Below are 24878 nucleotides of genomic sequence, written 5' to 3' on the forward strand. Positions count from 1 at the left end.
TGAAGCTTTGACCATTCTGGTAACCATAGGTCCCGTTGTTCCATTATATGGAGAAAAACAGTCCTGTACCAAACCTCCTGTTCTGACTACACCTGTAGTGCTATCTAGAAAATAAGCTTTAATAATTGATGGCCACGTAAGTGAATGTGAGTCGGTGATTTCCCTGATGGCTTTACCTATAAGGGTACTAGTGGATGATTCCATCAGGAAAAACACTCCTGGAACTTCTAGAGAGGTACGGATGGAAACATCCTCAGGTACAAGAAGTGCTATGGTAGTAACCCGAGAAGAAATAGAGAGATGGTCCCGAGAATTAGAAAAACCAAAATCGTAGCCAAAGGTATTGGATATTTTTAAATTAAGAGTTGAATTAGAAGAAATGATAGCTGGAAATGTGGGTTTAGATAGGTTACACACTCTCAATCAGGACAAATTGTTGTTTATACGTCGAAGTATCACTCGCAATAATAAAACATTTCATGAAAAGTTAATGAGTTTGGCTTCTGAAATGGGAATTGATGTTGGAAAATCTAAAGTTTTACAGAAACCTTACCAAGCTGAATTTTCTGACAAAGTTTTAGAAAACATGAATGTGTCAGGACGTAAAGTGCAAATTAAAGAGCTATTCTCATTGTTGCAGAAGTGGGGTGATTCAGACAAATGGAAAGCTAGAAGGGCAAAGAAAAAGGAGGAGGCCGAAGCGAAAAATACTGCAAATGAATATTTATTAAAAGAACCCGAAAAAGTGGAAAGGTTGAGCCCAATGAGAGAAGTGCCTGGAGGAGGTTATTTGTATGTCCCATGCTCGAGACAGGATATTTTATCATTTACAAATGATTTTCCGAAGCTCAGAGAAAAACCTGTAGAGTGGTACAGGCAGGTTGAAAGATTTGTAAAGATCTCAAAAGTGCTGCTAAAAGATTTAGATGGGTTATTTGACATTTTTGTTTGTGTGGATCTATGGACAGAATGTAAGATAGCGGTTGATTGGCCTAATGATGAGTATCCAAGAGACCCCAAGACAGGAGCCCCATCAGATGAGGTTATGAAAAAATATGATCAAGTAATACTGTACTTGAAAGGAAAGGTACCCCATAAAAGAAACTGACTGGACGAGAATAGACAGAACTACCCAAAATAAGGATGAATCAGTACATGCATATTATGAACGCCTTCTACAGGTATTCAAGCAGTACAGTGGTTTGGAAAGCATTGACACGAAAGACATGACCCATTTTATTTGTCGATTTGTGTCAGGATTAAAACCAGAAATTTTGCAAATGATTAAAGATCATAAAATCTGTTGCAGGCCAAGCCGATAGATGAGATACTTAAGTATGCAAAAAAATGTGGTGATGAAATTGACAATAAACGAAAGAATTTAGAAGAAAAGGTAATATGGGCACAATTAAAATTAGCAGAACAACAGGAACTTCAGTTAAATCAGTTGAAAAATAATCAGAATCAAGGAGATGGAAATGGGAGTAATCCGAGAGGTAGATTGAACAGACAGGAGGCCAAGAAGAAATTTCCTTGTCATGGGTGCGGACAAATGGGGCATTGGAGGAACGAGTGTAAAGCTGTATTGAGTAACCCTGTACAAAACGATAATTTGAATCCACAGACGCAGAATGGGGTGTCAAGGAAGCCACAGCAACAGGTAATACAGAACCAGTTACCACTTGCACTTATGCCAGATTCTGGGAGCCAAGCAAATTACAAGGTGGATACCACAAATTGGGAGGGAATTGGAAGGAGAGATGCTGTGACATCACAATTTTTTTTAAGTGACGCATTTTTTGAGGAAGATAGTTACTGACGGTGCCTGAGAGGGGAGCACGAGGAGTGTGTACTTGGCGCATCCTTGCCGGTAGACCAGTCAGGTCCATACATTGAGGGAAAAGTTGAGGGAAATGATGTAATCTTTTTGTTGGGTACTGGCGCTACCCGTTCTGTTGTGAGAACAGCAGACGTTCCAAACCTACCCCTCTCGGGAGAAGCGATCCAAGTAGTGGGTGTTTCTAATAACCAAATAGTACCCCTGTTACAGGAATTTTAAAGAAATGCGTAAGTTTGTGGTGTGCGAATCTAGTCTAGTGAACCTATTAGGTAGGGACTTGCTGTGCAAAATGAATTGCACTATCTTTTGCACCACAGGTGGTGTTGAAATTCAAACCCCGGATGAAGATGGAGTTTATAAATCAATGTTGGCCAAACAAGAAACAGAAATTAAAAAGATGCTAGTGGAAGACCTCCCAAAAGAATTACAACATACGGTGAATCCTGAAGTGTGGGATTTCACTGGGAAAGATGTAGGATTAATGGCAAATGTTGACCCGGTAAAAGTGACAGTGAAAGAAGGTACAGTGTACCCAAACATTCAACAATACAAAATGAGCCCAGAAATAAAAGCAGGTGAAGCAGCTGAAATAAAGTGTTTGGTTGAACAAGGCATTTTCCAAAAAATAATAATGAGCAGTCCATGTAATTCACTGATAATTTGCATTAAGAAACCGAGCTGGAAATATAGGGTCGTACAAGACTTTCGCAAAATTAATAAAATTGTCGTCCCATGTTGTCCAGTTGTGCCAAATCCTGCAGTGATTCTGTATAAGATACCGTGGGGAGCCGGATGGTTCACGGTAATAGATCTGTGCCATGCATTTTTCTCCATACCATTACATCCAGATAGCAAATATCTTTTCTCGTTCAAATTCGACGACCATGTCTAGGTTTGGAACCGTGTCCCTCAGGGGTACACAGATAGTCCATCGATTTTCAATAAGATATTAAGAAAATGTCCTGAATCTCTGGTATTACCCGGACAGTCTGTCCTGGTGCAATATATAGACGACCTGTTGGTGGCATCTAAAACTCGAAATGACTGTGTTGTTGATACCATTGCATTGCTGAATCATTTGGCAGAAGGAGGGCATAAAGTGCCACCTGAGTAATTGCAATTCTGCACCACATCGGTAAAGTATCTGGGGCACCAGATAGAAAGAGGCGTTAGATGAGTTACCTCTGAAAGGATCAAAATAATTAGAAACATGATTCTACCTCAGACACAGGTAGAAATCAAAATGTTTCTTGGAGTTGTAGGTTACTGCAGGCAGTGGATTGTGGGATTTGGAGTCCTAGCTAAACCTCTGATACAGATGACAACGAAAAGAGCAAAAGACCCAGTAGAGTGGGATGACGAAAGCATGACTGCCTTCTTGAAACTGCAAGACTGTCTCTGCCCAGCTCCAGCTTTAGGGATGCCTGATTATTCAAAAGAATTTGCATTATTCTGTGATGCACTCGACAATTATGCATTGTCTGTTCTGACCCAGACTCATGGTCTAATGAGGCGTCCTGTGGCATATTTTTCATCCACACTAGATCCAGTATCATCTGCATTGCCAGGATGTCTGAAAGCAGTAGCTGCAACCTGCATGACTCTTAAGCAAAGTGAATCCATCATTATGGGACACCCTGTAACCGTGTATGTTCCACACTCAGTAATGATTCTGTTAACCAGAACATGTACTCAGTATTTGACTCCTAGTCAGCTGACTAAGTATGAGCGAATTCTTCTAGGTGCAGGGAATGTGACCATTGCCAGATGCACTGTCTTGAATCCAGCTACACTGTTACCTGAATCACACTTCGCAGAAGTAAAAGGGGAAGTCGAGCATGATTGCATCAACCTCACAGAATACAGTACAAAGCCCCAACCAGACATAAAAGAAGAGCCATTGTTGACATTTGAATGTGAGCTGTTTGTAGATGGCTCATGCATGAGACATGAGGAAGGAGGACTAAGTGCTGCTTATGCTGTGTGTACTTTGTGGGGTCCAGTGGAAGCATCCTATTTACCTGGAGTCAAGTCTGCACAAGTAGCCAAATTAGTTGCATTGACAAGAGCCTGCAAATTTGGGAACATTTGAAAGTAATCATATACACTAACAGTCAGTATGGTTACTGGGTTGTGCACGACTTTGGCCAACTATGGATGCAAAGGGAGTTTCTGACTTCTTCGGGTACTCCTATTAAAAATGAACATTATGTAAAAGACTTACTGGAATCAATTTAATTACCAAAAGAAGTGGCTGTGGTCAAGTGGGCTGCTCACCAATCTGGAAAAGACAAAGTGACAGCGGGTAACCGATATGCTGACCAACTAGCCCAGAAATGGCCTAACATAAGATGGCAATAAATAAGAAAATTGATGCACGTGGAAACAGCTGCCAACTTGCTGCTTGAAAGAGTGAAAACATGGGAAAAAGTGAGAGATTTGCAAAATGAGGCAGAAATGAAGGAAAATGAAGATTAGGAGAAAATAGGATGTCAGAGAAGGGCTGAGGATGGTGTTTTTGTTTACCTTGATGGGAAATCTGTGTTACCAGATTGCATGCTTGCTCCTATGGCTAGGATGTATCATGGAAGGCTACACATAGGTAGAGATGCGATGAATAGACAGTTCAGACAGAGTTGGATCCATGCGAGATTCAGGAATGTAGCGGAGAGTCTTTGCCAGAGATGTATAACATGCCAAAGAATGAATCCTGATATAAGAATTTTAGTGCTGCCAGGAAAGATTGGAAAGGCAGAAGGTCCCTTCATAAGACTCCAGATTGATTTCATCCAATTACCCCCTTGCCGAGGACTGAAGTACGTCCTAGTCATTGTCTGCCCGTTTTCAAAATGGGTGGAAGCCTACCCTACATGCAGAAATGATAGCATCACTGTAGCTAAGTTACTACTGTGGAAACTCATACCACGTTTAGGTTTTCCAGTAACGATTGAATCAGACAGAGGGTCTCATTTTAATAATGAAATAATACGTCTGATCTGTGAAGCATTCCAAATTGAGCAAAAGCTGCACTGTGCATACCGTCCAGAGGCTTCTGGAGTGGTAGAACAACTGCATGGCACAATCAATTCACGATTGGGAAAGATGTATGAATCTACCCTGTTGGAGTGGCCTGATGCTTTAACTCTAGTTCTGATGGAACTCAGAAGCATTCCAGACAGAAACACAGGCTTGAGTCCCCATGAAATACTCATGGGAAGAGCAATGAGGCAGACATGTGATGTGATGTGATGTGAGATGGAACTTATATAGCGCGCTACCACTCCAGGGAGTATCTTGGCGCTTGGATTCCTGAAAGACAGCAGGTAGTAGATGAAGAAAAGACTACCTGTCAATAAGACACATCATAATATTCCCATGCATTCGGAGTTTGGCAAGGAATAGATCCATGTTTTTAAAAGTTTTCTGAATTTTAGTTCAGTAGTAGATTGACTCAAGAGTAAAGGAAGTGTGTTCCATGCTCTTGCGCCAATGACTGCAATGGATTTACCTCCTCTGGTTGACATTTTGAATCTGGAGACATGAAGTAGATTAGCTGTGGAGGACCTGAGTGATCTTGACGGATGGTATTGTTTGAAATATTTGCGCAAATACAGAGGGCCGTGATGGTAAAAGGCTCTGTAGGTAATGGTAAGAACTTTAAAAAGTATGCGCTTATGTATTGGTAGCCAGTGTAATGCATCAAGAGCTGTAGAAGCCGAAGACTTCCTGGGCAGTCTGAGGACCAGTCTGGCAGCTGCGTGCTGGACCATTTGAAGTTTTTGCAGGGCTGATTTATTAAGCCCTACATAAAGGCTGTTACAATAGTCCAGCCTAGATGTTATAAGAGCAGCAGCTACCGTACGTCTGGCCCTCAGAGGAAGAAGATCGAAAACATTTCTAAGGCTTCTAATGATGCCGAAGCAAACCCCTGCTACTTCCTTGGCTTGTTGATTAAAAGTCAGAGTGTTATCAATCTTTACGCCTAGGTTTCGAGCAGCATTGATGGTATTCGGGGGGGCTTCTGCCTTTTCAGGCCACCAATCTTGTGGCGAGAAGGAGTTATTGGGTCCAAAAGGAATGATTTCAGTTTTTGACGAATTACACTTCAGATGGTTGAGTGACATCCATTTGAAGGTTGCTGACAGACATTCTTTCAATATTTGTTCTGCGTTAGATTGATTTTTGTCAAGGGTCAGAACAAGCTGAGTGTCGTCAGTGTAAGCGACAGTACTGATGTTATAGGAGGAAATTAGATTGCATAGGGGAACCATATAAAGGTTGAACAGGGTAGGGCTTAAACTGGAGCCCTGCGGGACCCCTGTTTTGATAGTTTTTTCTTCTGAAGAAAAGTCGCCCAGCCTTACAATCTGGCGCCTATGTGCTAGATAGTTTTTAAACCACTCAAACACGGTTCCTGCTATACCTGCATTGGTAAGGCGCTGTAAAAGGATAGCATGGGATACCGTGTCGAAAGCTGCAGAGAGATCTAATAGGATCAGGACAGCATGTTTGCCCTGATCCAATGCAGCACGGATGGTTTCGGTGGATGACAGGAGTGCAGATTCAGTGGAATGGTGGGTCCTGAAACCTGCTCGACAAGGATGTAAAATGTAATTTTCTTCCAGAAATGCCATAAGTTGTTTATTGACAAAAGATTCTGTAATCTTGCAAATGGCAGGAAGAAGAGAAAACGGATGTAAGTTTGAGAGGATAGTGGGGTCTTGTAACGCCTTTTTTTGTAATGGTTTCACTATCGCTACCTTCCACTGAGGAGGAATCTCTCCCGATTGGAGGGACGAGTTGATAATGGCATTGATATAAGGGTTGACCTCCTGTATTATGGATTTAAGGAGTGTAGGGGGGCAGGGATCTAAAGGGGATCCTGATTTTAGGGTAGAAATTCCCAGTAAAGAGTCGTCAAGGCTAATATGACTGAAATTTTCCCATATGTGTTTGTGGGTCTTGAAAACAGTTTCACTCGCAGGTTCTGCCGTTACAAATTGGGGGAAATCTTTAGTAAGCGTTTCTATTTTTTGGGTGAAGTAAGAGGCTATGTCATTACATAAGATCTGAGACGGCGGAATCTCTTGGGTTGCAGTTTTAGGCTTCGTGAAGCTGTTGACGATTTTAAAAATTTCTTTTTGTTTGTTATTTGCTGCTTCAATACGGGAAGTGAAATAATTAGTCTTTGCAGTTTTGATAGAAGAGTGAAATGATCTCCTAGCTTTCTTATATGTCACCTTAGCGTCATTGTCATAGTTTCGTCGCCATTTGCGCTCTAAAAGTTTAATTTCCACCAGTTGTTCTTTTAGGGTGTCTAAAAAACAGGGAGCAGAAATTTTCCTTTTTCGTATGGAATCTTTAGTTCTTTCAGGGTTTCTAATTTTATTTCCAATGTCGGTCATCCATCTCTCGAATTTTTGATAGTCTATGGTAGTTTTCCCCGAAAGAGTAGGTTTACTTTTCTCGACCCAGCTTGTAAGATCGGGGTGTTTCATGATTTTTCCCCAATTGGGTAAAGTGTTACCCTTTTTAGCTACCTCTTTAGACTTCAGCTGACTCCCTGTGAGTTCAATGTTGAATTCAATGAAGAAATGATCAGTCCAGGTCTGAGGTATGGGATCATTAACCGTCATTTTATCCAAATTGGAACTGATACAATCAAGGGAGTGTCCAGCTTTATGAGTGGCTTGGAGAGTCCGGAGAGTTAATCCCAGGATCTGTAAAATTTCTTTAAAGTTAGAGGCGTGACTGTCGTTAGGGTTGTCTAAGTGGAGGTTTATATCGCCAACAATAGTAAAGTTGGAGTATCTAAGGGTCAAGTCGCTCAACACTTCACCCACACTTGCAAGAAACTGCGTGGGATTGCGGGGAGGGTGATAAAGCAATGCTCCAGAGAAGGTAAAAGTGTCATGGACTTGAATGCAAAATTATAAACTCCCAGCTTCTTCAATATCAGGAAGCTCTCTAATTGAACATTTATAGGTATCTCTATAAATGATGGCCAGGCCACCACCACGCTGTTCAACGCGATCTTGTCTACAAATAGAATATCCAGGGGGGACGGCACGGACTGTGTCAGGGTTGAACCAATCCCAGAGCCAAGTTTCTGTGATAAATAAACAGTCTAACTCATTTTCATTAACTAAGTCAAATATGTGAAGAGCATTTTTACACATTGAGCGAGCATTTATCAGACCACCCTTCAGATAGTTGGGAGTCGATTTATTGACAATAAGGTGGTCGGGTTTTAGTATATGTCTGCAGACAGAACAGCAAATGGGGCCTGCCCACTTGTCTACATTGAGGGTATTGTGGCAATGAGAATGGGGGTTTTTTAATGCTAAGATGGCATTTCTAGATAGGGGAGTCACCTGAGTATAATGGGTGGCCCTTGGCTCGTCCTCGGCGCGGACGAGCGCAGACGGGCTGGACTCTGGCTCGACTCCGGCGCGGCTATGGCGCGCTCGCTGCTCGAAGTGGTAGCCATCTTCCTTTGTAGTCGCTTCGCTACCGTAAGTGGGCTGGGACTTGTAGTTTATGTCCTGCAGACCTGAGGGGGCTGATCACGCTTCTCCGGCCACAGAACCTAATCGTCTGTGAGCAGGAGGAAAAGGCACGCTGTCAATGCGGTATGTGAATTTAACTAAAGAAGACAGTTTAAAAACACATGGGTACCAGGACACAAGCTGATAAATATATCTGATGATTTAGTGCTTGAGTACTGCAAAGAACTGGCTGACTAAGTGCATTCTATCTCTCACCAGGTTGGGAAAGACGCTGTCGCCAGACAATTAACTCCAGCACATGACCTGTATCCAGGTGACTGCGTAGTGATAAAAGAACATACTCGAGAATCTTGCCCAGCACCAAGGTGGGGAGAGCCACATCAAGTGATATTGGTTACTACCACAGATGTAAAGTGCAGGAGAATTCCAAACGGGATCCATGCGGGTCACACAAAAAGGGTGACTGAACCTGATGACATAGGAGCTGAAGGGTTTTTTTTGGGGGGGGGGGGTTATTGGCATTTAAGGAACTTACATCCAGCAATATAGACACATCTGATATCTGTAAACAATTGTTACAATTTTCTCACAACAGTACAGTAGACATGTTCCACTACGCCACCTTTTTTTCCCAGCTAGAATAATCATACAAGAACCCAAATACCCAGAACCCACCCCCACCCAACCTCAAGTTGTCAGCAAATTGTCAGCGTCACTCCCCCTCTTACATTGTCCAAAGGCCTTTAGTAGGAGCTGAAGGTTGTGCAGCGGAAGGGTCTCAAGAAGTTGATCTTGAAGTAGTTGATGAGGAACAACCGAGCACCAGTCAGGATGAATGGATTCCAGTAGTCGACATACCTGCAGACTTTGTGAGAACCAGAAGTCCAACCTATCTAGATAGACAGAGTGATAGTGAGGTGAGACAGGAATAGAAGAAGGTACTCATATCATAGAAATCCAAGTTAAAAGTGATTTTGAGGAGGATCAGATAAGGAAAGATCGATGTACTCAGATATTTGAGACTCCAGCCAGTACTCCAGAGTCTGAGGAGGGAAAGATAGGTATTAGGACGAAAGCTCAGGCAGAAGACAATCAAGAAATCCAAAGACCTGAGCAGGACCAGATAGAGGTAGAAAGGCGTGTTCAGGAAGAAGAAGGCGAACAAAGTCAAAGTCAATTACAGCAAACTCCTGAACAAGGTCAGATTAGTATCTAGGCAGAAGAAACAAAAATAAGACCTGGAGCAAGTCAGATAGAGAGGAATTCAGAAGTTGACAGAGAACAAGTAGTGCTACAACTGAACGAAAATAAAAGAACATTTGAAGAAAGTCAAAGCACAGTGCCAGCTAAAAGACTCAGAAAAAGAGATAAGTAGCCTGGTTTTGTCAAAAGACTGAAATTTCACCTTAAAACAATAAATGAAGAACCAGAGCAAGTAAATGAAATTTCAAGCCAAGCTGGACAGTCCACAGAGCAACCCAGAAGGAGAAGTCCACGGTTGAAAAGACTGAATAACAAGTATAAAGGACCTGAGTAGACCTATGTCATACTTGAAGATTTCGAACATTTTGAATTGAGTGATGACAACTGATTGTTGATCAGACTGATGAAGAAGTGAGACCAACTTGAGAAAAGAAACATAGGTTAAAGTCTGTGGAAAAGTTACAAAGAGGGGATAAAATCTCCTTAGTCAGAAATGACTGATTATAATGTTAACGGAAGACCGAAAAGAAATTGTTTAAAGACATGTTGTGGAATATGCACATGTAGTATAGTAATAGTAGTTATAGTATGGTTTGGGTTGACATTAGCTATACCTTACTTAATGAGCAAAGAAATGCAGAATAATACTAATATACCTGAGCAAGTAGATTTACCTAAGACAATAGATACACATAAAACATGAGGAAGAAGCCAGTCTTAAGCAACCTGGAGTAGATTTAGAAGCACCAGATGAGGGAGATTTACATTATAGAAGAGCTAGAAATAGAACTCATTTAAATGTATTTTCTAATCTGTTAGTACATTATGTAGAAGCTATGGAAATTAGTGATTGTTACGTGTGCATGAAGTTGCCAGGTCAGTAGCTGAAGGGGTCACTTACCATCATTTACCACTGACCTATGGTATTTCATGTAGCATTTTAGCTAGTCTATTTTATAGAACTGGAAAATTACAATATTATTATTCCAATTTTGATGTAATCTTTTCTGAAGTTCCTTTAAGTAGAAATTTAAATTGTATTTCTAGTACTAGAGACTCTACATACTTTATGGGAGATTATTTTCCAACAGTAGGATCAATAGATATAGCCACAGCTCACAAAGAAAATCTAACATGCATATTTCAAGAGAAAGAAACAATGTTTTTAGATTTGTTATGTTATGTTAATAACTTTTATTCAGCGCACAGCTGCCCCAGCGAAGGGGCGTCCTGGCGCCTGATCAGGTACAGTAACATAACAGGTCAGAGCTGAAAAGGGAAAGAATCAAATAACCGAAGCGAACAGGTGGGTTTTAATGGTGCGCCTGAAAAGAGTTAGGCTATTTAGGGCACGGATGTGTACAGGAAGGGAATTCCACAAATCAGCCGCCAGAACACGGAAAGATCGTCCCCCCATCCTACTCAGTCTGAACCTAGGCTTAATCGCCAGATGGTGAGATTCAGACCTGAGGGACCGCGTGGGAACATATGGAGAAATAAGGCTCGCGAGGGCAGGAGGGGAGGAAAGCTTCAAGATTTTAAATGTCAGACAGAGAGCCTTAAATTTGACTCTCTGTCTGACCGGAAGCCAATGAAGGGACATCAGAACAGCGGAGACAGAACATCGTCTCGGAAGGCCCACAATGGCCCGTGCCGCAGCATTCTGCACCCTCTGAAGCCTGGTAGCCTCAGCCTGATTAACTCCCAGTAGCAGAGCACTCCCGTAGTCCAGCCGAGAAAGGATAGAGGCCTGAACCAGCAGTTGCCGCGTGGGAGGGTCGAAGAACTTGAGGATAGGTCTCAATCCTCGCAGAATACCAAAGCAGGTAGCTGCTGTCTTCTTTGTATGACTGGTGAAAGAGAGGTTAGAGTCCAGCCAGACCCCCAGATTTTTAACTTCGGACGCTGGAATGGGGGACACTCCCAATTCGGGAGGCCACCACTGGTCTCCCCAAAGTTCCGCCTGCTTCCCTAAAATCAGGACCTCGGTTTTCTTAGTATTAAGCTGTAGGCAGTTGCTACGCATCCAATTGGCCACAGCTATAAGTCCTACACGGAATCTGGGAGCATTCACCTCAGGGTCCCCACTAAGTGTCACCGCCAGCTGCGTGTCGTCGGCATACGATGTCATGGTAAGGCCACATTGCCTGACGACAGCAGCCAGCGGTTTCACATACAGGTTGAAAAGTGTGGGGCTTAAAGCAGAGCCCTGAGGGACTCCCAGACCCAGAGAGTGGAAAGAGGACTGGCCAGGTGGAATGGCTACTTTGAAAAACCGGTCCGAGAGGAAAGAGTGGAACCACTGAAGAGCCTTCCCCACAATACCTACTTCCTCCAGGCGCCGCATCAAAATGTCATGAGACACCGTGTCAAACGCGGCGCTCAGGTCTAACAATAGGAGCGCCGCAGTCTGCCCCGCATCCAGCACTGACCGCAAATGCTCGGACATAAAGAGCAGCGCAGTTTCAGTGCTGTGTTGTGAGCGAAACCCATTTTGACTCTCGTCAAGAATATTATTACGAGAGAGATGGGCAGACAGAATGGAATTTACGTGTGCCTCAGTGACTTTGGCAGTCCAAGGCAGGAGGGAGATAGGCCGATAGTTCTCCGGAAGCAAGGGGTCTAGATTGGATTTTTTCAGAATAGGGCTGACCACCGCTTGCTTCCAGGAGGAAGGAACCATGCCCTCACTGAGGGAGAGGTTGATCAGATCCAAAATGGGCTCACGACAGAGGGGCGGGAGAAGAGTAAAAAACTCCGGCTTCAGCGGGTCTAAGGGAGAACCAGATTTAATTTTGAGGCTCAGAGTGTCAAATACCTCTTTAGACATGGCTGGTAAGGAGGACAGAGTTTCAAAAACCGAGACCTTCACAACACTAGGAGCATCTCCGGGAGCAGATGGTATAAATCCTCGGTAGATTGCCTGCACCTTCTCCACGAAAAAAGATGCCAAACTTTCGCAGTGCGAGTCCGTGCAGATTTCTAGCGAGGTGGCCCGCTTCCCCATCAGGTCTTTGAGTACCTTAAAGATTAATTTGAAGGGGTTGGGGCTGTTGGAAAACTCAGCTGCGTAATAGGCGGCTCGGGTTTGACAGATAGCTCTTAGTCGAGAAAAGGAGACAGGATTTCCATAGAAAAGCCACTGATCATAAACGAAAGATTCCTAAATGGGCTGATAATAAAGAGTTTACCTCAAATGGCAAGACTAAAGCTGCTATGTTGCTGGATTTCGAAACGAAAGGGAGAGAAAACAGATTATTATAACAATATATTCATTGGTTTCAGTGAATGTGAACATAATTTCAAAGTTATTGGGGGTTGGGGTTTCAAAGATGCAGCTGAACCAGTTTATCCTGGAATGTATTACATTTGTGGCAACAAAGCATATTTTAAATTGCCTGATCATTGGTACGGGAGTTGCTATTTTGGAATAGTATTCCCAAAAGTGTACCACGTAGTGAAAATCACTGGAAGCAATGAAGAAACTAATGGACTAACCCGTAGTAAAAGAGCATAATTTGCTGAAGTTGTAGGTGACATATTTAGTGCAATAATACCTTCAATGGGAGTAGTTCTGAACACACAAAGAATCTGCAAATTGTCAACAGTGGTGGATCGCTTATCGACTGACACTGCTACTGGATTTTTGATGATCAATCCCGAATTAGTTGCGGTAAGATCAATGGTCTTAGAAAATCGACTTGCTCTTGACATATTATTGGCAAAAGAGGGCGGAGTCTGTAGAATGATGAATATGCAACATTGTTGAACTTACATTCCAGACGAAAGCGTAGAAATTTAAAAATACGCAAAAAATATTACCAATTTGAGAGAAGAATTGAAACCACTGGAGAGTTTTGTAAGAAAAATACTGATGCCAATGGTGGGAGTAGCACTACTGATTTTAGGGATAATCATTTGTTGCAAATGTCGCAAACATAAGAAGACATATAAAGTAAATCAGAAAGATGAAGAAAAGAAACTTCAGTGAAATTGAGCTTGAAGAATTAAATGGGAATTTGTACAAGAAAATGAAAAACTTCCACATGAATAATGGGGAAACACCTAAAAGAGTGTTTGAAGAAATATAAATGAGTAAATGTTGAAAAATTGGGATCTGTTTCTGTAGTTTGTGATGATATAAAATATCATCAAAGAGGGGATTGATGGAGCAAGGTTTGGCACGTAAAGTGCCTTGCTTGGACTCAGCCCTCTCGAAATAAACTGTATGACTATAATAAACATGTTACGTCTTATTAACAATGCAAAACATGACATTTCTAGTATCTGGGGAAGCTTTTCTATGTGCTTTTACTAACCGTAACTCGAATGCATTAAAATAGCCGCCGCAACGCCGTTTTTTTCTATTTTTTTTCCATGTGACATGATGTATTCTCTCTGCTTGGTGGGAAATTCTTGCTTCAGCACACTAGAACTAAGATGGCTAATCTGTGTGTTAACGTGCTAAAGCTTGAAATGCTGCTTTTACTAAGTTGTTCGTTCTGCTTAATGACTAATGCCATAATTAGATTAAAATAATGGGAATAGAGTAGAGATAAGGGGTATACAGTGCATTCATTTATTCTATGTTCTAAAACTGTTTTTCATTGACTTTGTTATTAGCTCGTGTTTGTCCAATCAAAATACATTGTTGCTCCATCTTGGGTCCCACAACTGTGCATGCTCTACATTTCCAAGAGTCCACAAGCCATGGCATTGAATGAGTGCCAGTGACAGACTGACAGGAAGATGCGCCTGGGAAAATGAACTTTTACCCTCTGAGGAAGACAATTTACCAATATTCGTTTACATTGTATTTGTTATTGAAGCAACCATTGTTGGGTGGAATAAAAGTGCATGGGAAAATAAAATCAAGGGAGGGAACATCAATTTGAATACTTTAACGAAATGACCTCATAACTGGTATAGTGTGATGATCTCTCCTCGTCTTTTGACCAATCAAATTGAGGAAATTCACACATTTGCAACATTGGGGGGTGGTACACTGCCCTGGAAAATGGTATAACTAAGGTAGGCTTAGCTAGTTAGATTGTCCGACTTGTCCGAATAGCTGACCTGTCACTGATCCAACGCACTCAATAGGCGATCAAAAGCAGAGGTGCTGGCGGAGCACTCTGTCAGAAGATTCAGGACCAGAGGAGCTGGCGGAGCACTCTGTCAGAAGATTCGATAACCCAATCGGGGTTCTGGGAAGGAGATCGGTAACCCAATCGGGGTTCCTGAGGGAGAAAATTTGTTAACCCAATCGGGGTCCGACTGTTAGCTGCAGAGAGGGGTGTGACGCTGGCGTAGCACTTTACCTGTGGGTGCCGGTCCTGACCTGCAGTGGTCCTGTCCTGATCCAACTTGGTCCGTACTTATCCTGATTCTGGTCTGCAGCTGTTCTACCCTGTTGGCACCTGCACTATCAGGGGTCCTGTCTTTTATCCCAGCCCGCGGCCAGGGTTGGTCTTCACACCATTCTAGGTAAATATAAAGCTGCATGGGTATGTCATTGTGCTGTTTCCCTCTCCTTACCCTTCTTATGTTTCAACGCGTGAAGAAATTTTAATGATATTTTCACATCATCTTACTTTGATTATATTCTTTCTAATTGATCAAGCTCTGATTAATTTAGTATGGGCTCTAACATTTAAGAAAATATTTAGATAACGTGTTTAAATCTTTCCAGAGACTGTGGTTATTTATGAGTGCAAATGTTTATTTACTACCTATTTTCTTGCTAACTCCCTTGATCCCTTAGGACTCTAGGTACCAGTGACAAGGATTGGTAAGTCAAGGTGTAGGTCCTAAAAAGGTTAGTTAAATCACTGGTTTAGCGTAGGTTTACCTGTTCAAAGTGTGTATGTTTTTATGGGCCCAGGTGAGTATGGTAAAATCCTGAGCATGTGAACCCGCACTCTATCACTACATAAAACCCTGTCAAAACAAAATGTAATTTTGCAGTTTCTATGTGTGCTGCACAACACAGCACACATGGACACAGCACAAATTAGGAGAAATTAAACATTGCTCCTCATGGCGCCAGGGTAAGACCAGGTTTTTCCATGTCTTAATTTTGGCACTGCCCCATAGTTAAGCCACCCTTGTAAATTTGGGGGAGCCTCAATATCAAAGGTTGTTACGCCAGAACGCTGCACACAACACTCATTGCCCACCCCTTTCGCTCTCAGTATAGCGTGAAAAGGTGACTTATTCACAAGGTGGCGTTAAGCCACATCATGTGGCCTAACGCCACCTTGTGAATAAGGCAAATCCCCTATCGCCACCGTAATGTTGAGAAAAGTGACGTTGTGGTGGCGATAGGTGCTTGTAAATATGCTCCTCAGTCCAGAACACTTTGGCTGCACAATTCTTCATCCAGGGCATGTGTGATACACATATGCCACATCTGTTTTTGAGTTTGTTTGTACTGCTTCAGTGCTGCCACACTGAATTCAGCCACCCACCAGAGCAGAACAGTCGCATTCACTCTGGGAGGCCAGCAAAGGACGCTGCTCCATGCAGTCTCCACAACCTCATGCACGGCACTCACCATAGTGGGGAACTCCTTTCAGCTGGGATGTCCAGCCTGGATCCGGAGTCTCCGCCCACCCTGTATGTTGAATCTGGCGGCCGCCGACAGCGGTGATAGACACGCAGGCTTGCTCTGACCCGCACCGGGCATTTGGCATGAGTACCGTGTACTTATTGTACGCAGACGCTACACGGTCCCGGAGAATGCAAGAATACACCAGCTCGTCGCCAATGTTGCATCATCGTGTCACGGTACTTGCGGGAGAGACACCACTGTCTTTACTTAAGGTACTGGCAGAGGGGAACCTAGCGTTGGAGCATAAATTACGTTGGCATTCTGGAATAGTATTCCCTGCCCTGGCCCCGATCTTTCCTCTGACCTCATACCCTCCTGGGGTCATATTTGTTAACAGCGTGCCACGTGGTGCAGAACAAACCATCAGCAAGCACTTCTCTGGAGGCACCAACATAATACCCCTATTTTCAGGGCTTGATCAACAAACCCACGACACCCCTGTTACGTCACAAGCGCGACACTACTTGCCAGACCAAGTATTCTGATAATTTATGTACAGCACAGCGCAAAAAATGATTACAACTGAGCATTATGGACACTTCGAATCCCTGGCTTTCAAAAGTCGTATGGGATGCCCGTTGCTATTTGCTTCTTGCTGTTACAATGGACTTTAAGTGGTGTCCGCACAAATGTAATGTTTTTTAGGTTTCAAGTAACAAGATTTAACGCCACAGAAATACCCAAAGTCATTATGATTTGAGAGTAGCAAAGCAGTAAAAAAAAATATTTCTTATTGCAAAGATTTAACCAATGAAAGAATTCAAATACCTTTCTCATAGGCCCACATTAGACAGGTCTGTTCATCCTTCTCGCCGCTAGACTTGCTGGGGTCGCATGCCACTAGATTCATGTCTGCGCCGCTGTCCAGTAAAAACTGAACGAGACGAATGTGTCCATGATAGCAGGCGCTGTGTAACCCTGAAAGATGTAATGAAAAGCAATCACTGCGGTAGACTTGTTTTACAACAGCCGGACAAAGAAACACCAGTCATAAAACTGGAATTGATTTTTGTGAGAAACTCCATTATACAACAAATTGCGGTGCTGAAGCATGGATACTGCTGCATTCTTTTAATGGCCATTCCTACAAGTTAACACGTATTTTGCCGATCGAAATGGCAGCTAGTTGCAAAAATACTAAACAAGATGAATAAAAAATATGTGGCAGAATGTTTACAGGCTATTTCTCAAATAGATGGAACATTATTTGGAAGCTGGAAATATATGAGAGGCTTCCCACTGTCAAAAACATGTTTTTAATTTGTGCTATCTGACCTTACCTGTGTGCCCATCTCTTCCCTGATGATTAATGCTTAAAGCATTCTGGTCAAGAAGAAATTTGACAAGTTCCATGTTCTTTCCATAGGTGCAGGCACTATTAAAAGCAAAAAATATAAATAAAAGTGCAAATTATACATCTGCAGGATAGGTTAACCCACATTATCCAAACATACACTAATTATCAATGTACTGTAAGTGAAAGTAATAATGAGAATCGAAAGTCTAATTTTGAAACTATAAAAACTATATAAAGAAACAACTAAAATTACTAACAATTAATTAATACTATTGTTTCTATTATTCGTATTGATAGAGCTGAAATCTCATTTCATTTGTAGGGTGCATCTTAAACACATGTAAAACACATCTGCATATGGTCTTGCAATTATATTAACATAGGGTGTTAGAATTGTGAAATGTATTAACACAATTACATGACATGTTTTAGGTACTGACAAGTAGCAATGAGAATTAACATAGGTAATGAATGTAACTAGCCGAAAACGTTAACATGTACTCATGTTGTGAAATTAACTCCACTTATATTCTGAATGTCTTTAACAATGATATTTTATAATGTGGTAGAAGTGCTACTTAAAACGCCATAGAGTTATGCAAATCTGTAATGCTTAAAGTGACATGTTCTTATGCTAGCTGAAATTGTAGGCCTGAAATGCAAGTTCCTGACAACTCTCACTTTAGAATTAATAGATCATGTGCACTGTAGAATCTGCTCTTTCTCACAAACGTGCAGGTGGAAAAGCATTCATTAGGGAAAAGTAATGTCTTTGTTTTAGTAGCTAGGCAAGGAAAGAAGAAGTTACAATTTCATGGTTTGGAGGTGACAAAGACGGAAACAGATTCACACGGGAGAAGGCATGGAAACCAAGGACGAATTGATACGAGAGATGTACATGAAGAACATTGTGGAAAAGTACCCGCATGACTGTGCCCATTGTGAACTGTGCGCATGCTGTGAATTATGGGAATTCTACCTAGGTATAATTGATTGTTGAAATTAGGGGAAGTGCCCACTGTTTTCTTGCCTTGGGAGAGAGAGCATCTCTGAACGAGCTCCTTCTTTTTTGATAGTGGCTTTATGTTACTTGACTCATTGCTGGTGGAGAGACTTCTTAGAAAGACTTCATGGGCTGACACCTTTCTTTTCCATTGGAAATGCTGAAGTAGCGATGTCAGCTTAGCGCTATAGTAGGGACCGATTTAATGTGTTTTACTCATCAATCCTTGATGCAGGGAAATTTAGACTCATGCTTCTTGATTCTCTGTATCCTACTTCTTGAATTAATAGCCTTGTTCATGCTGCACTGTTTAAATTGGATGCGTAGATTTGTTTTCATGCTAATTCCTTTGTTTTTCTATGCCCTCGTGTTGAGGTGTCTCTATGTCCAGTTATTCTTGGCTTTGTAATAAACTCACTAACCTTATATAGCTGTCCGCAATTTATTATGTATCAAGTTGAGCTGTTGGCAAATTAAATGCTTATTAACAATTTTCCCCCCTTTACACTTTCCTACTGTGAAAAGGAACCATCGGATTGGGTCTCTATAAGAGGAGTACAACTATTAGGCCCGGCCCTTTCAGTATACCATACTTCTGTCATTGTATTTTAACAAGACTACTGCTATGCATTATATGCAGAGCTTTCTACATATGGGCATTGCAAAGCTTCAAATAGGGTGCATTCATTATCAAGCAAAGGCTATTTAACCATACCTCCCAACAAAGATCCTATACATAGAATGTAAGAATACAGCATTACGATAGGCTTTTTAAACCTAATCCACTGTTAATGTAGTTCTAGAGGCACATGTTGGTTAGACACCCGACCAAATGCAAACTTTTTACCAGGCTAGTTCTTCATACTAGAGGTTCCCATCATGGAACTATCCCCTCACACCTGAGGCTGCCAACATGGAACTTCTTTCCAATATAGATCAAACTGGCTGTACACTTACTGAAATTTAGTGGGATTTTCTTTTGTAATGTTTTTGTTTATGAATGAGTTTCACTTTGTTTCATGTCGGTTTCCAAACCACCATAGCTTGCAAAAAAAGGTCATGTGCTTAAGGAAGCCATTAAGATTGATAGACACTGAAAAGTTCCTATTATGCTAAATCATTTTATATTACAACAACTTTATCATCATCACTCCAACAAGTGGTTTGCTACAAACTTTTGTTGTACACATTCATCAAGATTCCCTGCTCAGGAAATTGAGAAGGCCTCGATGCTGAAGCTAAGTTGGTATTTTTTTACAATACCATAAATTCTTCTGAGCCTATAGATAACAGTACTACAAGAACAAGCCTCTGATTTAATGCCGAAATTGGATTTAAATTAAAGAACTGCATTCAAGCCCATGTCTGAAACGCCGCCCACAGCTTTTTGTGGTGACATGCACTAACATACCACTCTAATGCCAGCTCAGACTTCTAAAAACAAGAGTGTAATCATTCTTGACAGTTCAATATGTAAGTATAAAGACTTGTCTATATAGTCCCAGGCTGGAGAAACCAGTGTCAAATCCCATTTTTCTCTCCCTGTGATTTGCATCAGTCCTGACACTGGGACACTCATCCCACCAAATAAACTGAAAATACATCTTAAGTCAGTTGTTAAGTATAGCACTCGGGAACACGTTGAAGCTTTTGAAGTATTTTTATTGTTATAGACAACACACAGAAGCTAGCGTCGTCTCGCAGCCAAATCTCAACTCGTAACTTGTAACTGTCAACTGTCAACCCTCGGAACCCTCAGCTGTCAACATTCCAGCTGGCTTAACCAATTACACGCTGGGGGCAAGCTCGCGTGGAAAAAGGTAAAGGAAAGAGAAAAAGGGTTAAGATGCAACACATCTCCTTCCCTAAAGAGGATGGAATTTAGAAACGTGCTGGAAGCCCCAGTAATTCACAGTGCGGTGCTACACGCAAACATATTCACCCAATTTACAGGGTTTACTCGGAACTCTGCCAAAACTGCTAGTGCTTTCATTATCATCTCCTGGATTGCTCATAATTGCATCAGCCGTTGCTATGAAAGTTCCATCTTTGGTTTGTAAAGATTCTCCAGAATCTTCATGCATGCAGTCGCTTCCCGCACCTTCCAACTCATTTCCCTCTTGTTCATTTCCAGTGGCAGAGCACTTACTCGGGACCTGGAATCCTTCTGAGGCATCTGTGCTGAAGCCCTCACATTTACCTATAGATTCGATGTTCCCTAGGTCTTGCCGACCCAGGTTGTCCTGAGTTGTGGTTGCTATTCCATTGCAATCCTCCTCAAGTTCTGACTCCTCTTCCATCCCTAGTGACTCACTGCAGTAGTTTTCTTTTTGCACGGGGCAAAGTTCACTGCCATTACTTTTCTTGATATTTTCAACTTGACGAATGGACCTAGCAAAGGCGTGCCATTCTCTTTCATCACCATGCACAACAGAATTGAAGGAAACCTCCATGACTTCCAATGGTGCAGTAAACTTGGTTTCACTCTGTGTGTTGGTTCCCACGCCCTCATTCACGGACTCCTCTCCATACAACCAGTCAAAGTAATCCTTTTTGTTGTCGTACCCTAGTTCATCTTGACTCGTACATTCTTTCCCATTCTGGACAGTGTCACCAGTATAATTTCCCCTTGCCTTGGGGTTGCACATAGATAGTGCAGACGCCTGCCACACGTCCCCAGCACTGATGCGGGCAGAATTACAAGAGTCTTCTTCTTCCACCAAAGTTTGTGTAGTCCTACTATGTTCTTTTTTTGCAAATTCAATCCTTTCCGTTCTTCCACTTTCTCCTTTATTTATCTCGATTTCTCTGTTTTTATGCTTTGCATTACCTTTTTCCTTGTAAGTACTCTGTTTTTGTTTAAAGTTCTCCATTGCTGCTTCGTTAGTCCCTTCCATTCTCACTGCAGCCCCTTGCCATCCAATTTTTCCCATAGATAGTGTAGTTCTTCCTCTCCTCGTCTCAAAATTTTATATTGTGTACCATCGTTTGGTGCAGTGCAACTCACAGGTTCTGAACTGTTGGGATTCAGAGTTATCCCTAATTTCCTCTGATCTTTCCATCCTAGTACAGATGGGCCTTTATCTGAAACGTATAACTTACTCCTAGTACTCCTGTCTCTGAATTTAAAATCCAGCTCTCTGCATCCAACCAAATCAGCAATTTCACCTGTGTATGTTTTTAGTGTTATGTCAGCTACCTTTAACTCATTTCCAAGTTTTTCTGCAAGTCTATTTTTCCACACAGTCTTGTTAAGAATTGTACAAAATGCTCCCGAATCAACAACTATATCAATCTCGACTCCTCCAATGGTGATGACACATTCAGGTTTTTCTTTACCATTCTCTTCCTCCTTCTCATTTGTTTCACCATCTGTTACGATGAGCACGCATAGGTTGCATTCAGACTCATCCGATGATTCTGATTCTTCTTCATCATCCTCCTCTACATATCTCACTTTTCTCTTGTCTGTCTTTCCTGTAGCACACCTTTTGAAAGTGACCAATCATTCAACATTGGGTACATTTACTGTTCCTTGCGTGACATTCCCAACAATCCGCCCAGTGTTTGTTGCTTCCACAACGGAAACATTTTAGATCCTTGTAATTTCTAGCTTCCCTTTTTGTTTCCTTTTCTTCTTCATTTCTATTTTCCCTTATTATGTGCTTCTTTTTCCCGCAGCTTATTTTAGCCACCTTCCAGTTTCCTGCATTTTGTTTTCATCCTCTTTTAACACTGCTTTTGCGCAACGCCCAGTCAGTTCTTTTTTTTTAACTATTTCGATTACTTCTTGGAGAGGTTTCTCTCCCTTGACCCATAATGCGTCCTGTATGTTGGGATTAGCCGCACACATTACTATTTGGTCTCTTATTAAGTCGTCATGCATGTTTCCAAATTTGCATGTAAGTGTTACATTTTTTAAAGCAGAAACATAATCCTCTATACTTTCTTCCTTTCCTTGTTCCTCCTATAAAATGTATACCTGTTAACTGCTACACATACAGTTGCCTTATAATAATTGTCTAAGTCCTCCAAGGCATTTTTAAATAACTCTCCATCATCTACTCCTCGAGCTTTCTTAGTAATGCTGTTGTACACTTTCAGTCCACCAGCCCCTAAACAGTGCAGCAGAATTTTTCTCTTTTCCTCCGCTGGTAAAGGTTCTTCTGGCATATCAAATGTCATTCCATAGTTATTAAAGAATTCCCCCCATACCTCCCACTTTATTTCTTGTGTCCCCTTTTCCAGTTAGAAATGATTGTGGGGGTGGTAAATTGTAAATGTTGCCAGTAGCCATGTTGAATTAATTTCCTTGTAACTTATTTTTTTTTTCCGTGTTGCTTCCTGTTCAATATTGTTTAAACATGCGATTCATTTATTCCAATGTAACTCATTACTTTTATTCTCCTTTAAATATAGTTCGCTGGTGCTCTTTTTAAAAAAATCTTATTTCACTCTTAAATAATCGCTGCCAGTACTTCAATAGTTCATCCTTTTCACTCAAATTATCCGCGTGTTTCTTTGCTGACAGGAACGTCTACCGCGGTGATTTCCTCATAAAATATGGCCCCAGACGCTTATTACGTCATCACGCAGCTTCAGGAGGTGCGCTTGAAATCTGAGGAGAATGCTGCCTCACACGCTTTCCCGCGTACATGCAATCAATGCGTCTTATTTTCAAAATTCGCTTTATTTTTAATCACAGGTTCCCCTCACTGGTCACTCATCCTCCTCTCAGCATACGAGGCTCACCTTAAAATCTGCGCCGATTCAACAGACAGTCGAACTCAAGGTACTTCCTCATTTATTTTAATTCCTCAAAATCACCAAAAGTTCTGTTCGTGGCCGCCAACACATGCGGTGACTGCACAGTTTTTCTCACTTCTTAAATTCTTCGTGTATTTTAATAGGCTTTTAGCCAATACTTCTTCTCCTCACCAGTATTTTCTGTATTCTTTCATACGTTCATTTCTCAATTCTTCTCATTATCTTGCTGCAATTTCTTTTCTATTACACACGCTGCTTTTATATTTTCCTTATTTTCTCCGTTCCTTTATCTTTTATATTTCATCCGGAGTTTCACCTTGTGGGTTCGCTGTGTGTTGCCTTCTTCCTCGTCGCCAAATTGTTAAGTATAGCACTCGGGAACATGTTGAAGCTTTTGAAGTATTTTTAGTGTTATAGACAACACACAGAAGCTAGCGTCGTCTCGCAGCAAAATCTCAAATCATAACTCGTAACTGTCAACTGTCAACCCTCGGAACCCTCAGCTGTCAACATTCCAGCTGGCTTAACCAATTACGCACTACTATGATCCTCCAGAGCCTCACGTCTACACTTCTTCAAACCTGCACTCAAATATTGACTTCATGACTGATTGATATGTACTGTGCTCTGTGTCAAGCTTCTTGAAACTATCTCCAATGCAAAGATAGTCCTGATGTAACAACCAAAGATGTTACAAGAGATTGATCAATAATGGCAAGCAAAATATGTGCCTAAGTTCACTGGAAGCTACATGTAAGATCCCAAAAGAATGTCTTGCAATGGAAATATTGCAAGTACTTGCATGTGACAGTACTAATGATACATACATATTTTGGAAACATGAGACAGCCGTGCACCCAAGTGGCAGACTTACTTAACACTCTGAAACATAAAGAAATTGCTACTCAGCACTCCAAATTACCTGTGTCTATTGTTTTAGAAGCTCCCATCACAAAAGATAATGCACAATCTTTTGTTTCAGATCTCTCTGCTGACAAGTTTATCTTCACCATTCATCAAGGGAAGCCATTTGATGTGAAGCAGAATACCACAGGGGGGCTCATTCTAAGACCTGCCACATCCCTGAGATAGCCTGGGTTCCCACAAGAGTCGCACTCAGTACAGTATTCTTGTGAGAAGAAAGCGTGGGTACCCAGGAATTGCTTGCTGTGATTCATGTGAGGTCACAAGAAAACAATCTGACCACAAAGAAAATACCCAATCTGAATAAAGTGCCTACATCACAATTCTTTATGGATACTACGGCCACATAGCAATCTGTGTACCAAGAAGTTAGCCAGTTTTGGCACCTTGGAGATAATCACTTACTCACTCATAATTCCTCCATAGAACATACTGTTTGCCAGTGAGCTACTTATGCCAGAGCCCGTAAACTTTTCAGCACACAATCTTAGCAACACAAAGACACCAGCAACTAATTCTGTGAACAGCCTGTGTGTTAGTCAGTTGTTCACTCAAACATCAGTCTAGGGTACGAAAGGGTCGAGTTATCATGAATACCAGCAATGTTTGGCATTCGGAAAAAAGAGAATCTGGACCTCCTGCACTGTGATTCATGTTCCTTCCTGAAAGTGTCTTGCAGCATGCAATTCAATCCTTCAGACTTAAAACATTGTTAACTTTAT

At 41.7% G+C, this 24878-nt stretch overlaps 1 protein-coding gene across 2 annotated transcripts in view; it reads right to left on the reverse strand.

Moving 5' to 3' along the window:
* The window catches only part of TNNI3K (TNNI3 interacting kinase), a 2668544-nt gene that overhangs the window by 1778192 nt on the left and 865474 nt on the right, over positions 1-24878 (reverse strand). For both annotated transcript variants that reach the window (XM_078668672.1, XM_078668665.1), the window contains 2 exons: positions 17446-17540; positions 16934-17083 (listed from right to left, as the gene is read on the reverse strand). In XM_078668672.1, the coding sequence (XP_078524798.1) occupies positions 16934-17083; positions 17446-17540 (245 nt within the window). The remainder of the gene's footprint in view (positions 1-16933; positions 17084-17445; positions 17541-24878) is intronic.

Source organism: Lissotriton helveticus, chromosome 1_2 (genome assembly GCF_964261635.1).
Source record: "Lissotriton helveticus chromosome 1_2, aLisHel1.1, whole genome shotgun sequence".
Lineage (NCBI taxonomy): Eukaryota > Metazoa > Chordata > Amphibia > Caudata > Salamandridae > Lissotriton > Lissotriton helveticus.